The 16,877-nt window shown below is 42.7% G+C and overlaps 1 protein-coding gene, 1 long non-coding RNA gene and 1 pseudogene across 2 annotated transcripts; 2 read left to right on the top strand and 1 right to left on the bottom strand.

The window, feature by feature from the left end:
- The first annotated feature begins 2,323 nt into the window (after nucleotides 1–2,323).
- On the top strand, nucleotides 2,324–6,403 carry LOC120736824. The gene is made up of 2 exons (XR_005696615.1): nucleotides 2,324–2,401; nucleotides 6,355–6,403. It is a non-coding gene; the product is annotated as an uncharacterized LOC120736824 (long non-coding RNA).
- Nucleotides 6,404–7,124: 721 nt separating this feature from the next.
- On the top strand, nucleotides 7,125–8,066 carry LOC120736822 (annotated as a pseudogene).
- Nucleotides 8,067–13,094: 5,028 nt separating this feature from the next.
- On the bottom strand, nucleotides 13,095–14,029 carry LOC120736825 (olfactory receptor 10J5-like). The gene is given in 2 exon segments (XM_040037144.1): nucleotides 13,095–13,972; nucleotides 13,975–14,029. Coding segments are annotated over 2 exon segments (933 nt in total).
- Between the last annotated feature and the right edge of the window lie 2,848 nt (nucleotides 14,030–16,877).

Raw genomic sequence — 16,877 nt, 5'->3', positions numbered from 1 at the left:
GGTGGTGGGCGTGGTCACCTGTGATGGCCCTGGTTTACCTGACACAGGAGGATCAGGTGATGACCTCCAGGGGTGTCAGAGGGCAGCCAATGATGATTTTGGCAGTGTTAATGACCCTCTGTGCAGCCTTCCTGCTCTCAGTCGTGGCCCCTGAGGAGAGCACGCTCTCCACTGAGGAGCAGTAGAAGGCCAGCAGCAGCTTCTGGTCCAGGGTATTCGTCCTCAGGACACAGAGGAGGTACAGCTGCCGCTGGGTCTTCTTTTCCAGGGCGATGCTGTTGTGGGTCCGGGTGAGATCAGCTGAAATGTGGATGCCCAGAAACCTGAAGGTGGAGACAGATTCCACCTGTTCTCCATTTATAATGAGAGGGGAGTGGACCCGTCTGTGTCTCCTGAGGTCCATGATGAGTTCTTTGGTTTTAGGATGTTCAGCTTCAGGTTATTCTCGGAGCACCAGCAGGACAAGTTCTCTACCTCCGTCCTGTGTCCTATCTCATCTCCATCAGAGATGAGCCCAATCACAGTGGTGCCATTGGCATACATGATGATGACACCACTGTGATTGGGTGGTTTGGTGTACAGTCATAGGTGTACAGGGTGTGCAGTAGGGGGCTGAGAACGCAGCCCTGTGAAGCTTCGGTTGGTGAGGAATTCTTTGATCCAGGAGGGGTCTGAAGGTGGTCCAGTTTAGTCCTGAGGATGTTGGGGATTATGGTGTTGAACGCTGAGCTGTAGTCCACAAAGAGCATCATCACCAGGTGCTTCCTGTTCTCCAGATGGCTCAGCACTCTGTGACGGGTGATGGTATCCTCATGGATCAATTTGCTTTGTAACCAACCTGATAGGGGTCGAGAGAGGAAAGTAGACAGTCTCTGATGTGCTGAAACTATCCACTTAAAACACCTCATGACTACACTAGTGGGCGACCGTGGCTCAGGGGGTTGGGAATCGCATCTGTAACCGGAAGGTCGCCGGTTCGATCCCTTGGCTCTCTGTCCTGGTCGTTGTGTCCCTGGGCAAGACACTTTACCCTACTTGCCTACTGGTGTTGGCCAGAGGGGCCGATGGCGCGATATGGCAGCCTCGCTTCTGTCAGTCTGCCCCAGGGCAGCTGTGGCTACAACTGTAGCTTGCCTCCACCAGTGTGTGAATGTGAGAGTGAATGAATAGTGGTATTGTAAAGCGCTTTGGGTGCCTTGAAAAGCGCTATATAAATCCAATCCATTATTATTATTATTATTACACATGTGAGGGTTATAGGTCTGTAGCCATTGAGGGTGTCTATTCCAGCCTTTTGGGGGATGGCGATGATGGTGGAGGCCTTAACCCTTTATGGTCAGTCGGAGCGGGCACATTCTGTTTTGTGTAATTATAGAGGTCCCTCGCTATAACGCCCTTTCACCGTTATACCCTTCGCGGCCTCACTGTTTCACTGATTTTTTTTGTGCAATTTTGCATGTTTTCTCTCTCTCTCTCTTTTTTTTCTCTTCAATACAGCGCATTTTGTTCTGCGTCCTGATTGGCTGTAGACCATTGTCAATGAATCTCCTCCGTGCCGTGTCTCCTGTACAGTACAGAATGCATTCAGCTTGTCAAATTTACATAAATCTCCTACATACATAAATCGCTAGCAGTGTGACTCTGAAGTGCTGTACTGTATGTTTGTAAGTTTTCTCTAACAAACACAATGTTCTGCTCAAAGGCTCCTGCAGTAGCAGCCAAAAGGCAGAGGAAGATGCTACATCACACAAAAAGCTGGACTTCTGGACAGGAAGGTAGAAGTTTCTGTATTTTTCAGATTATAAGGCGCATTAAGCAAAACAAAAACAGTCAGATAAGTCAAACATTACTCAGCTCATTCCTCTACTTCCGTACCATTGATTCAGTATTGATCCATTAATGTTGGATTCTCAGGCAGCTGCTCTATTCCCATGAAAACAGGGTTTGATCTTTGGTTTCATTCTATAATACTGGACTTATTTTTCCACGAAGGCTTGAACTTTGACAGTTTAAACAAGAGAGCAAAGTGTGAAAATGTGTAGTGAGGGGTTTTACAGCCTTAAAACATCTATAATTATTGTAAAAAATAAAGTTGGCTACTTTGCGGATTTCACCTATCGCGGGTTATTCTTAAAACGTAACTCCCGGGATAAAAAAGGGACCACTGTATTTTTAAAGTCCGGTAGAATTCCAACCACATAAGCTAACGCAATTATTATAATTATTATTTGCAACTGGAGGAATTGTAATTGCAGCTTACGTATTCAGCTTGTCCAAGGTCACGGTTTCCTTCCACATATAGCTTTGCAAAAATTGCATAAAAAGCATTTGCATCAACAAAAACATAATATTCCAGAAACATGCTTTGCCTATCTGATCAGATGTTCATAACACTTCCTACGTTGGAATAGATCTGATGTCCGCCATTACCTGCCCAAAACCAGAAGTGATGTCATTTTTGCAGAAAGTGTAGTTTTTTTCTATAGATATACTGGTGTTTCTAAAATTCATGTTTGAGTTTATGCCTTTCTGTATAGTTTCTGGGAGGCTTAGAACTCAAATTACACTGTTGGAAATTGTTCATTTTGATGCACATGCTGGGTTGTTTTTGCAAAGTTGCATTGTAATATTTATTTTGGTTTTTCCTGCAGTATATAAAAATTGGTGTATATAAAAATAGAATTATGAAGACACTTAAAATAAATATCCTGTGGTTGGAAACTATTTTGTGCAACTTTTTTGCATGTACAGTTTAATTGTTAACTAGAAATATGTGTAATAAATATGCAATTTATGCAGTTATTGTACACTTAATGCATACATATTATTAAATTTGTTGTATTGACGTATAGCAACTTGAAACGCTCCCAAAAATGGCACTACGGCATGTAAAATATGAAGAAAAGCTCTGGTGGACTTGGATCTATGGTAGGTCTTAAAGGGTTAAGAGAGGTGGGCATGGTGGCATGACTCAGGGAGAGGTTTAACAGATGGTGCAGGAAAGTAACCCTCTTGTCCACACAGAAAAAACCCAATGTGTCACGGTCCTGGGCCATGTTGGCCCAGTATTCTTAGTTTCCTGTATTTTTGTATTTCGTTCCTTATTTAGGCCATGTTTCCTGAGTTGCCCTGTTGTGGTGTTCCCTAAGTGTTTTCCCTTCGTGACTCTTACCCCCTGTGTGCCCCTCTGTGTATTCATGAGCCCTCGTCCCTCTTTGTGTTTATTCCCTGTTTCCCCTGCCCGTTATGTCTATGTTCTCCCTGTGCTCTCTCTCTCCTCCGGTCTGAACCCCCGTGCACTTCCTGTTTTACTTTGTGCCTCTCGCGCCTGTATACGTCATGTTACGTTCACCCCGCCCTGTCTCGTTATGGTTATCTGTGTCAGCCGTGTCCCCGTGTGTTCCCACTTCCCTCGTTAACCCTCTGTGTATTTATGTCTGTGTCTCCCTCAGTTCTGTGTCGCGTTCTCCCTCATGCTGTGTGGATCTCCCTGTGTCTTTCTGCGAGTGCTTAGTTTGTTGTCCCCAGTTTAGTTTTGTATTTCCTGCGATCTGCCTCTCCAGCATTAAAGCTGTGATTTTGAGTTCATCCCCTGAGTCTGTGAGTGTTGCATTTTTGGGTCCTCATCCTGCCTGCCACACAGCGATCCATGACACAATGTGCATGCAACAAACTTGGGATACAAGAATACCCACCATTTCCAAGTGGCATAAAGTCCAGGCTGCTTCCAGGAAACCGGTTCCTGGAGCACCAGAAACCAAGGTGAGACAATCTATATGTAACCTGTCCTTCCTAAAGCACCAGCTCAGGCTCCTTTCACACCAGAGAGGCGACATTCCAGGTTCCTAAAGCCAGATTCATCAGTCAAAGATCAGACCACAGAGCTCCCACCATGACTACGAAGCAATCCAGAAAGCACTCAACTTCCTCCGCCCCTTCTGTTAGTACTTACAGGAGGCTACGCTGAGTTATTGTTTTTAGGCCCTGTGAGATCACAGTGCGTCCCCTCACCAGGACCAAAGTTCTCTGGAGATCCTACAAGGGGCAGTTCGCCCCTGACAACAAAGCTCCTGGGAAATGCACCCGTGGATGCACAAGGCTTTCATTAAAGTTGATCTGTATTGAAATTCTCATGAAATAATAACCTAGCATGCTTTATTTATATCATTTATATTATTATGTCACACAGTGATTATTCCAGTCCTACATGTAGAGATGCTCTCTGTGTCGATCACCATTTTACTCAGAGAAGGGCCACTGGTTTCCTCTGGGCATGAACTGGACCAATCACTCGTACTCTTCTTAGCTAACGGGGTTTTTTTGTGTGGATTGAGTCAGTTTGTGGAAGATCCACCCATAAAAAGCTGCACCCCAGTGGTTGGTGCAGCTTTTTATGGGTGGAAACACCTGCAGGAGTGTTCACAGGTGAGGTGGTGTCTTTAATGCAGGTTTTTAACTATAAAAAGTTCAGAGAAGAACAAAACTTTTGTTTCCAAATGTTGCTGAAGACTTTGGGGTAATTATTTGAATCACACAGTGTCATCTTTTTTATACTTATTTTGTGACTTAAAGAAAAACGATGCTAAATGTAACTTCCTCTGTCTTGTTTCATTCAAGGTTATTATCGTTAACGAAAACTAGAAGTGAAAAAACATTTTCGTTAACGGAAATAAAAATAAAAACAAAAACAAAAAAAAGGAAAACTAACTAAAACTGTAATGAGTTTTCACAAAACTAAAATTAACTGAATTTATAGCAAAAATGTGTTTAGTTTTCAGTGATGTGTGCGTGTCCTGGGTGAAAATGAAGTTTAGTTTCCAGGTTTATTTCTTGCTGTGTCTCATTATGCCAGCAGGTGGCAGTACGTTAGTCGAGTCGTCTGTGTTGCTGCTCCGTCCACGCGCAGAATCATGTCAGGAAAAGTCGGGAGAAAGCGCCAGAGTCCAATTTGGGATTACTTTGAATATGTCTGTGTTTTGGATAAAGCAAGAGTCTTGTAGTGGAAAGAGACAAATTATGAGGGACATCTCTAAAGGGGAAAAATCCCACAAACCTTAAAGTGCACTTGAAAAGCTCGCACAAGAAGGCTAACCTAGCTTACCTTGAGAAGGTAAGGGAGCACACTCAACCCTCATCCCCAGAAACAGAAGCTAACCCCAGGCAAGGCAGCGTGATGCATCCCGAGACAACAGGACGGGGACATCTACATAACTGTGTGAGTCAAGTGCCTTCAAAAAGTTTATCAATTCACTTGAACCAAAATTACGAACACCCGGTGCTGCAAGAGTTAATAGTCTCATTGGGGCCAAGATATACATTTTATAGTTGCCTGGTATCAGTGGTTGTTCATCTGCCCTAATTAATTAATTAATTAATTTATTTATGTATTTATTTATTTAAAGAACCCATAGGTGGGAATGTGAGTTGTCTGTCTCTGCGTGTTAGCCCTGCGACAGACAGGCGACCTGTGCAGGGTGCAGTATGGTAGCTGGAATAGCAACATACCCAAGGATGAGCCGAAGAGAATGACTGATGTGATGAAACTGGGATTTTGTTGCACTTAATTATTGCAAACACAACTAAAACTATAACTGAAACTAATCAAAACTAAACTGAAACTAAGGATTTTCAAAAAAATAAAAACTAAACTAGCAAACAATTGGTAAAAACTAATTAAAACTGATATAAAAATGAAAATCTGAAGTCAAAACTAAATAAAAATAAAAACTAATGAAAATTGCAAAACTATTAAAACCCTGGTTTCATTCTTGGAGGTTACATGGATGTTGGAAGTTTAAAACTCTCATGATCATTGCTGCCAACAAGTCTCTGATTGTGGTTATGTAACGCTGATGAAGCGCTAATGAATTAATACAGGCTAGGTATTGAGTGAAATATTAGGTTTTTATTAATCAGAAGATTTAGGAATGCTACTGGAGCTGATGGGCAGTAATTAATAAATACACACAACGCTTTCGCAGGTACCGTGTATTTAACTGAAACCAAAGAAAAATAACAAGAAAAGGAAAACTTAGATAATCACTCCTGCTGCAGCTATTCAATTAACCGAAAAAGCCAGTGGGGGTGCACAAAGACAACTAAGCAGATTCTTCTGGCTTATACCAAGCAATACAGATTCTCAAAAAGAGTTCCCCATAAATAACACATGTTAACATCAAAAACACTGATCCACACTGAAGTCCGTGAGTTTTATCTGAATGTCCATGAGAGATGTCCAAGCGCTGTTGTCCATAAACGGAGGGGAATGGTGTGTATGATTGTGGAAATCAGTGCATTCGGTGTATTCCTACCCAACCAGTGCCGATCCGATCAGCTGTTCGCAACACTTCCTAGGTTGGAATAGACGTCAGCGTGAACTATCGTATGTCCGCTATTACCTGGCCGAAACCGGAAGTGACGTCATTTTCGCAGAAAAAATGGACAGACTAGAGCCGTGGAGACCTGGCTTGTATGTTCTCACTCTGCTAGCGACAAGTAAAGGTCTGTTGTTCTGTTTAACTGGGCTCTGAGTTGTCCGGCTGACCTCCACACCACATGCCTGCTAGACCTGCTAGCTGCTCCTTCCTCGCCAGACCGCCGTTACAAGTTGTTAATCTGCTGTCATCTAAAGTGGAGCAGTGTTTGCTGCAGAACTCTGAAAACACACAAGTACACACGAACTTATTATAAACAGTAAGTAAACCAAATTTTGATTGAAGTTTATAACTCTTTTAAAGGCCCACTGCCATATAGGAAACCTGTCACGACACATCTTTGTCCTGCAGGTCCTGTCAGGTTTCCTCTGACTCAGGCAGCCAATCAGGCGTTCTCATAATGAGATCAGTCTGCTGCTGTGACGTCTGCTGAGCTGAATGGTTTAAAAGAAGCAGGGCTTCAGCCGAGTCTGAGGCTGTGTGTATGAGTGTGTATGATTTACATGCTGTTAGCCTGAGTTTCACACAGGAAGGATTTTATATGTTGAATATAATGTTTTTGATGTCAGTGACTGAATATGATTCATCTGCATTTAATGTGTTGTCTTGATGCTTGTGAATTGTGTTAATTAACATTCATATATGTAACAAAATTAGTGTTAAGACTGTTTGATGAACAATTAGAGCATCATGATAAACTTCACAGAGGGCTCATACTTCATCCTTGGTGCCTACTTTGATGCCGGGCCTACAAAATACTTGTTTTTCTTGCTTCTCTTGTCTTTATATTCTTTAATCATTTGCGCCAATGTCCTGCTGATTGTGGTTATCTGTGTGAACAGAAGCTTACATGAACCTATGTACATGTTTCTGTGCAGCCTGTTTGTGAATGAGCTGTATGGTAGTACAGGGCTGTTTCCGTCCCTCCTGCTTCAGATCCTCTCTGATGTTCACACTGTTTCTGCTCCTCTCTGCTTCCTGCAGATCTTCTCTTTGTACTCGTATGTCGGTGTGGAATTTTGACCTTAGCCGTCATGTCTTATGACAGATATCTTGCCATCTGCTGTCCTCTGCAGTATAACACACGAATGACATCCAGCACGGTTTCTGTGCTCATCGCTGTGTCGTGGATCTATGCTTTGTTGCTGGTTTGCTGTGACAGTTTCTCTGAGCTCACCTCTGCAGCTGTGTGGGAACATCATCAACAAAGTGTACTGTGATAACTATGCCATTGTTAAACTGGCCTGTTCTGACACCACACTCAATAACATCTATGGACTGATCAGCACAGCATTCACAGCGTTTGTTCCTGTCACGTTAATCTTTTTCACCTACATGAGGATCCTGAAAGTCTGTTTTTCTGGATCCAAACAGATGCGACAGAAAGCCGTCAGCACCTGCACGCCTCACCTCGCTTCTCTGCTCAACTTCTCTTGCAGCGGCTGCTTTGAAATACTACAGAGCAGATTTAATATGAACAATCTACCAAATGTACTGCGTATTTTGATATCACTGTACTGGCTTATGTGTCAGCCGCTCTTTAATCCTGTGCTGTACGGGCTGAAAATGTCCAAAATTCGTGACATATGTAAATGTTTGCTTTATTCAAAAGTTAACACAATATTGAGTTAGATTAAAAAGAATGAAAACTATAAATGTGTCTGGCTTTATCTATTGTATTTTTCTGTGTACTTCATTACTGCCATAAATAGGGCTCGTTCATTTTTCTGTAAAGTCTGAAGTCTATATCATATAATGTTTCTAACTACTACATCCTTTCTCTTAGACAGCAACAAGACCTGCAAAACACTGAAAATGCTCTGCTTTTTGGACTGAGGTTGAAGCGTCTAATCGGGAGAGGGAGATAAGGTGGCAGACAGTCAGTTGTGGGTTCTGTGCTCCTTCCTCACAGAACTGAAAGCATCCTCGGCTAAAACAAAGCACAGACACTCAGAGGCTTTAACGCCTGGCCCATCATGGCAGCACATGCTCAGGATCAGCTGCAAACTGCAGCAGCTGCACAAGTCCCCTCACAACATTTCAATACCATTACAAATTCTTAGCATTATTGCGGTTCACCTTTTTTTCCTTTGTTTGTTTGATAATTTTTTATTTCAACATTTGTTGCCTCTTTGTCTCAGGGCAAAATTAAAAATGCAAAGGTATGAAAGGTAAATTAAACAACCCATAAAAACTAAACAACAAAAAACCAACCGTCTGCTCAGGTTGTGAATGCACATACTTCATATCATGAAAGAGGAGGTGGGCGGAGCTTATAAGTGCTGACGGACATCACAGAGTCAGAGGCTCAGACACAGCTGGCTGTCACAGCTGATCTAAGGTCAGATGTAGGACATCTTTATAGGTGAAATGCACAAATTGTTGCAGCCAGCACACCTCACTTTAGAGAACAACCTCTGTGGTTCAATGACCTTTGACCCTTATTTCACTGAGTGTAGAAATGTCTTATCTTCTGCAAAATGACAGTCAAATTGCAATTTTCAAAAACAATCTTAAAAACAGTTTCTCCAGAGGAACCGGTTTAACCTTCATCCAGGAGAAAGAGATGAAATGTTCAGGAATCAAACACCAGGATGATTTCATGGCTGAAAAAAACAACTCTGCTTCCTCCTCAGAGCTTCTTTTGCATAACACCCAGCAGGCCTACTGATCATTTCTATGAATATGCTTTAGCAATAACTACATTTAACTAATATACAGCTCTTCAATGCTTATTCAAGGTTTTACTTTTACTGCTGTTCATGTTATCTTAAGAGTTCAGACTGTCAGGAGCTTTTACCTGGCGTTGGCTCTCTCTGTGGAAGAGCAATCACTTCCTGTTCCAACACAGTGGGGTTTGTTGTGTAGTTTATCTGCGGAGCAATTTAATAAAAAAACTTCTTATTTCATAGTAGAATCTTCACGTGCTTCATCCGAAGCACTCTCTGTGTACTCACTCGCTAATTTGTATTCGCTCACTGTGTCTTTAGGTTTTGTTAGCTTAGCTTAGCTCATAACCGACTCACTAGCAGCATGGCCTCTAAAAATTCCCTGAAAAGCCTTCAGTTAATCCAAAATGCTGGCAGCAAGAGTCCTGAGTGCTCCACTATTCCTTGGAATGCTGCTGAAGATCTGCCAGAGGTGGAAGATTTTGCGGACTGGGCCCTGTGCTACGTGTTCCCAGCTGATTCTCACTATAGGGGAGACCGGGGATAGTTGTAACGTGGGTCAGTTGTAACAGCAACAGTCTGGGTCAGTTGTAACAATAATGCAGATGTTACAACTTACCACACTATTACTTTAACTTATATTAAACAAGTTTGTGAACGACATCAGCAGAGAGAGGTTCACTGGTCGCTTTTGTATATGCGGTTAATGCCATTGGCAACACAATTCCTCCACTGTTTGTGTTCCCACACATACATTATGCAGACCACTGTGTCAGAGATGGACCAGTAGGAAGTACTGGTAGTGGAAATAAGTCAGGATGGGTGCAAGAAACAGATTTCCTCATCTTTCTGAAGCACTTTGCAAACCACACCAAGGTAAGCCATGATAAAAAGTAATGGAATTGCGATGCTGGTGCACAACTACATTTTTTCAGCTTCATTGTTATGTTCAAAATTGGTGCAAGAGTTGTAGGTTATAATGCCCACTGAGCCAATGAAGGCCAAACTCAAGGAAGACCAACCAAAATGAATGAAATATTCAGTTGCAGAAAATTCCATAATTTGTCTTTTTTGGGGGGTTGGAATATGTTCAAAAGCTAGATTTCTGCATTCTGTCACACACACACGTAGCTACATAAATGGACTCTAAGTGCATTCATGTGTTGAATAAACAAAGATTACATGTTAATGTTTTGTTAGTACCCTTATTTCATTGTGTTACATTTCACCCCAGGATATTTACAACTAACACAGACTATGGGTTAATTGTAACATTTCACTCTTTGTGTTGAGGCCATACCATGCAATGGTACTTGTGCTGCAGAGAAAATAGCTGCACTATTTAATAGCCGAGACATGTAAATACTTTGCATTACATTTTGAATCCACTACCTTAAAAGAGCTCCAATTTACAGACAGAAATGTCAAAAACTATCCCCGGTCTCCCCTACATGCAGGTACTTCCAAGTCTGTCCAGCGTCCTCCCTGACCACCTGATCCAATTCATCACAGGTGGCGATCACCTCAGCCTCTCTCTTCACCCGAGTGACCAGAACATCTGACCACAGATCTGATGATATGATCATAACATCAATCATCAACCTTTGGCCTAGGATTCCCTGGTGCCACATGCACTTATCGATGCCCTTAAGTTTAAACATGGTGTTCGTTATGGACTAAAACTTCGAGTTTTTGATGCCACTGAGGATGGAAAGGTAGCTGACAGAATAGAAATGCATAAGTGATGTCAGACGCCAGAGACTTGGTGGAAAAAACCCCAAAACTAAACTAAACTAAATGTTAGCTTAGAATGAACCTTTTTAAGCTTCAAATCATACCAATCAATTGATGAATAACTAAATAAATAGGCTTAATCATTTCCAACACCCTGGAGGACAGCAGGGAGAACTGAGACGCTTTGATGCGATCGTCATGAAGCATTTAAATCACCACTAATATCAATTAAACTGCTGATCAAAAGTTTAGGACCACACCTCCAAAAAAAAAACCTGTAAACCCCCAAAACAGAAATCAAAGATCCAAACATGAGCTCCGCGATGAGCTCCATCGTTATAGAAACCACCTCAGGTGGGATCTGCTTGTCATGCCAGTAGCGTTGGAAACCATCAGGACCATCAAGGTTACATTTGTTCTCATCAGTGAATAAAAGTCTCTTCACCTTTCAACGTCCCATGTTTGGTCCAAACGGTCAGTTCTGTGGCGTTCAGGGAGACGAGGCCTTTGAAGAAGTTCTTTGTTTTTGAAGCCCTACAGCCTCAGATGCCATCTGATGGTTACGGGGCTGCAGTCTGCATCTGTAACGGCCTAAATTTGGGTCGACATATAGGGCCTTGGGGGGTTGGCTCACTTACCGGTATCCAGAGAACAGTCTGTTTATTCAACCTCACTTCTGGCCCCGGTGCCCACCTCTTAATTTTAAATACATGTAGACATTGTAGGGTTCCCGGGAGGGGCCGTGCTGCTACCAGATGCTATTGGCAGAGGATTGTTAGCACCACCATTTAAATGCATTTTAGAAAAGCATGCATCAACACCACATATGAGCGGGTGGAGTGAGGTATGGGGTCTTCTCACACCCCCGTTCCCCGTTGGGGGCGGGGAGCCGGGAGGAGGAGTTGGCCATCTGGTTGGGGTCTGGGATGGTGGGCCTCCTTGCTGCTGCAGGACCAGGGGGAGGTCTGTTTGTCTCCACCCCAGATTAAAGAGAAACATCTCCTGGGTCTCGGGGCAGATTGCCCTTCTGGGGGTGATGGTACCTGTTATAGAGTATGTACTGGGAGTGTGAGTGCGTGTACAGTGTTCATTTCTGTGTGTCTCCATGTTGGGTGAGAGCTGAGTATTTGTATATGTGTGCATGAGAGTGTTTATGTTTGTGTGTGCCTGTGTCAGGATTGCTGGGTCATTGACTCAGCATTTCAGTTCATGTTCCGTTTATTTTCCACATTCATGTTTCCCGCTTCACCGTGCCCTCTGTCTCAGAGTCATTAATTCTGGTTCTACTTCCTATGTGTCAGGTTATGTTCAGCTGTGTACTCACCGGTCTCTCATTATCATCCTCATCAGTCAGAGTATTTAAGTCCTCATTTTCCTTCGGTTCACCGTCTTGTCATTGATGTGATGTTGTCACTGCCATCGTTCCCGTGTGTGTTTGCAATTCAGCCAGCCATTCAATCATCCAGCCAGTCAGCGTTTGTTCATGTTCTGTTCATCCGCTCACTATAATAAACTTCTGTATCCTGCGCCGTGAGTCCTGCGTTTGGGTCATCTCCTCCTTGCATCCACACACGACCCCTGACAGCCTGTTAGTCTGTGTCTATATGTCAGGTTGGGTCTTAGACTCCACCTCTCTTAGAACATCTCAAACTAGATTTCATTAATGTAACATTTTACATCAAAGTTATTTACTAAAGTAAGATGGAACGTTTAAAAGTTAAACCCAGCATTCTTGGCAGACTTTTTCTTTCAGTGTTGGAGAATCTAATTTCAAAAAATTGCTGAAATCTGTTTTTTTGAGTGTCTCAAAGAATTCAGTGACAAAAGGTCCACCATGTTGGTGTCGCTTTTACCAATTTTATCTGGACATCCTACATCAGGGGTGTCAAACTCCAGGCCTCAAGGGCCGGTGTCCTGCAGGTTTTAGATGTGTCCTTGATCCAACACAGCTGATTTAAATGGATAAATGACCTCCTCAACATGTCTTGAAGTTCTCCACAGGCCTGGTAATGAACAAATCATTTGATTCAGGTGTGTTGACCCAAGGTGAGATCTAACACCTGCAGGACACCGGCCCTCGAGGCCTGGAGTTCGACATGTTGGAAGGTACCGTGTGGCTGCTTATGTGTGCTGAATGATTAAAGGCTTTTGCGGTCTCTCACAGTGTTTAAGTGGCTGAAGACTGAATGCAGCCTAACAGGAAACAACAGCCAGTGAAGAAATGTCTTTAAATATTCTCATTTGTTTAATACATCTGCTACATGATCCAAACTTTCCAGTAGATCAAACTTTTACATATGTCACGAATTTTGGACATTTTCAGCCCGTACAGCACAGGATTAAAGAGCGGCTGACACATAAGCCAGTACAGTGATATCAAAATACGTAAAATGTTTGGTACAGTGTTCATATTAAATCTGCTCTGCAATACTTCAAAGCAAGCCCCAAAACAGAAGTTGAGCAGAGAAGCGAGGTGAGGCGTGCAGGTGCTGACGGCTTTCTGTCGCATCTGTTTGGATCCAGAAAAACAGACTTTCAGGATCCTCATGTAGGTGAAAAAGATTAACGTGAGAGGCAGAAAAATGGTGAATGCTGTGCTGATCAGTCCATAGATGTTATTGAGTGTGGTGTCAGAACAGGCCAGTTTAACAATGGCATAGTTATCACAGTACACTTTGTTAATGATGTTCCCACACAGCTGCAGAGGTGAGCTCAGAGAAACTGTCACAGCAACCAGCAACAAAGCATAGATCCACGACACAGCGATGAGCACAGAAACCGTGCTGGATGTCATTCGTGTGTTATACTGCAGAGGACAGCAGATGGCAAGATATCTGTCATAAGACATGACGGCTAAGTTATAAAACTCTACACTTCCATAAGTGTACAGACAGAAGATCTGCAGGAAGCAGAGAGGAGCAGAAACAGTGTGAACATCAGAGAGGATCTGAAGCAGGAGGAACGGAAACAGCCCTGTACTACCATACAGCTCATTCACAAACAGGCTGCACAGAAACATGTACATAGGTTCATGTAAGCTTCTGTTCACACAGATAACCACAATCAGCAGGACATTGGCGCAAATGATTAAAGAATATAAAGACAAGAGAAGCAAGAAAAACAAGTATTTGTAGGCCCGGCATCAAAGTAGGCACCAAGGATGAAGTATGAGCCCTCTGTGAAGTTTATCATGATGCAAAGGTCCGTCACAATCAGCTTAATGAACAATACTTACACCAAATATTTTCATATAAAAACACACATGAACTGATGAGAAATGTGTAACTGCAATAACAAGTATTTCACAGAGCAAATGAAAGGAAACCTGTCAGAGTTTTTTAACTGAAAACCTCCAAAAAGTCAAAAAGCAGTGAGTGCATCAGACCAGCTTCTTTTAAAGCCTTCGGCTCAGCAGACGCCCCCAGCAGCAGAATGACATCATCCTCTGAACCTTCCACTGGCTGCTGACTGCTGTGAAATGTTAACATCAGCTTTCAAACTGGCAACATAACAGGGTGTGCTTCCAATGGCATTTCAAATGATCCACAGGGATGGGTTCTGTTTGTGTGTGAAGTTTTCCTATTTTAGTTAGAAAACCCAAATGCCATGCTGCAATACTATACTGCTGTTGTAGCCAGCATTTCAAATGGCAGGTTGTGTGGTTTATTACGGTTACTGAAGGATACTCGCTGTAAGTGTCACAGAAATGGCTTATGTATAAAGAAGTTTAATAGATGGTTCCAGCAGTTAAAATGTTCTTGCTTGTACATTTCTGTGGACAATATTGTTAAAGGTGCGTTTTTCTTTGTACAAGAGACATGTTTATCTTGTCACAAAGAACCAGTTTTGTTACACCGCTATTATCGCGAGGTTTGGGCGTGATAATATAGGCTGTGAGCCACGTTAATAATCACGCTAAGGAGTTCAGCGAGCTATCTGCAAAAGCCTGGTTAGTCTACCAGCTGTTCAAGAATGCACAGGACTGTAAAGTTATTGTTCTAGGACCTCCGAAGTGGCAGGTGGCCACGAGCCTTTGTGTTTTATGTTTGTAGTTTTCATGGCGTTCAATAAATGCAGCAAAGCGCCCGTCTTGAAGAAGCCGTGCCTGTGTTGTCATTTCGGAGTTATACTCGCCATACCAACACCAACCAGATGTTTAAATCTTAATATAAATGAGTAACAGTCGGTTGACATTAGGTAAGGCTGCACTTTTTGCAGCGATCTCGTATAGAAAAATTCCTCGCATAATAAACAGGTCCGCGGCTCCGAACCACAGCAAAGGGACCTCTGGCTAATACGTCGGGTTTGTGTCGGGCTCGTAGCTGAAAACTAGCTTTACTTTGTTGTCTGGGTCGACTTTGCTAGCGAGAGAGAGGCGTTGAAAGGCTGCAACGGAACTTATTGTTTCAGAGGAAAACACGAACACGGTGTACAGTCGAGTCTTAATAGCTTACTTACAGCTGGGCTTGTCAGGCTCTCTTCTTGGCTGCAGTGGTTATTATTATATTTACATGCTTCCAGCTCCTGTTTTTCCTCGATGACAACTCGTACACAGACACTCGCTCACAGACACTTAACGGGTATGGCAGTCCATTCTCCCTGCAGCACGGACTACACTGCCCATGAGGCTACATGCTTTCGGGCTATGCCTGTAACACTTTGCTATTACCTTCATATTAAATAACGTTAACTAGTAATGACTTCATCAGCTACTCTTAGTACCATTGATGTTAAGTTAGACTCTTTTTCTCCAGTTGATCTTTCTGAGTTAACTTCAATAATTACTTCCTCCAAACCATCAACGTGTCTTTTAGACCCCATTCCTACAAAACTGCTCAAAGAAGTCCTGCCATTAATTAATGCTTCGATCTTAAACATGATCAACCTATCTCTAATAATCGGCTATGTACCACAGGCCTTCAAGCTGGCTGTAGTTAAACCTTTACTCAAAAAGCATCTCTAGACCCAGCAGTCTTAGCTAATTATAGGCCAATCTCCAACCTTCCTTTATATCAAACATCCTTGAAAGAGTAGTTGTCAAACAGCTAACAGACCATCTGCAGAGGCTTATTTGAAGAGTTTCAGTCAGGTTTCAGAGCTCATCACAGCACAGAAACAGCTTTAGTGAAGGTTACAAATGATCTTCTTATGGCCTCTGACAGTGGACTCATCTCTGTGCTTGTCCTGCTAGACCTCAGTGCAGCGTTTGATACTGTCGACCATAATATCCTATTAGAGCGATTAGAACATGCTGTAGGTATTACAGGTACTGTGCTGCAGTGGTTTGTATCATATCTATCTAATAGACTCCAGTTTGTGCATGTAAATGGAGAGTCCTCTTCACACACTGAGGTTAATTATGGAGTTCCACAGGGTTCAGTGCTAGGACCAATTCTGTTTACATTATACATGCTTCCCTTAGGCAGCATCATTAGAAGACATAGCATACATTTACACTGCTATGCAGATGACACCCAGCTCTATCTGTCCATGAAGCCAGATAACACACACCAATGAGTTAAACTGCAGGAATGTCTTAAAGACATAAAGACCTGGATGGCCGCTAACTTTCTGCTTCTTAATTCAGATCAAACTGAGGTTATTGTACTCGGCCCTGAAAAGCTTAGAAATATGGTCTCTAAGCAGATTCTTACTCTGGATGGCATTACCTTGGCCCAGTAACACTGTGAGGAACCTTGGAGTCATTTTTGACCAGGACATGTCCTTCAACGCACATATTAAACAAATATGTAAGACTGCTTTCTTCCATTTGTGCAACATCTCTAAAATTAGAAATATCCTGTCTCAGAGTGACGCTGAAAAACTAGTTCATGCATTTATTACTCCAGGCTGGACGACTGTAATTCGTTATTATCAGGATGTCCTAAAAACTCCCTTAAAGCCTTCAGCTGATCCAAAATGCTGCAGCAAGAGTCCTGACAGGGACTAGAAAGAGAGAGCAGATTTCTCCTGTTTTGGCTTCCTGTTAAATCCAGAATTCAAAATCCTGCTCCTCACATACAAGGTCTGAAATAATCGG

Source organism: Simochromis diagramma, unplaced genomic scaffold, assembly GCF_900408965.1.
Source record: "Simochromis diagramma unplaced genomic scaffold, fSimDia1.1 OVJJ01000051.1, whole genome shotgun sequence".
NCBI lineage: Eukaryota > Metazoa > Chordata > Actinopteri > Cichliformes > Cichlidae > Simochromis > Simochromis diagramma.
The sequence above is the reverse complement of the archived record's forward strand: the minus strand, read 5'-3'. Positions and strand labels throughout refer to the sequence as shown.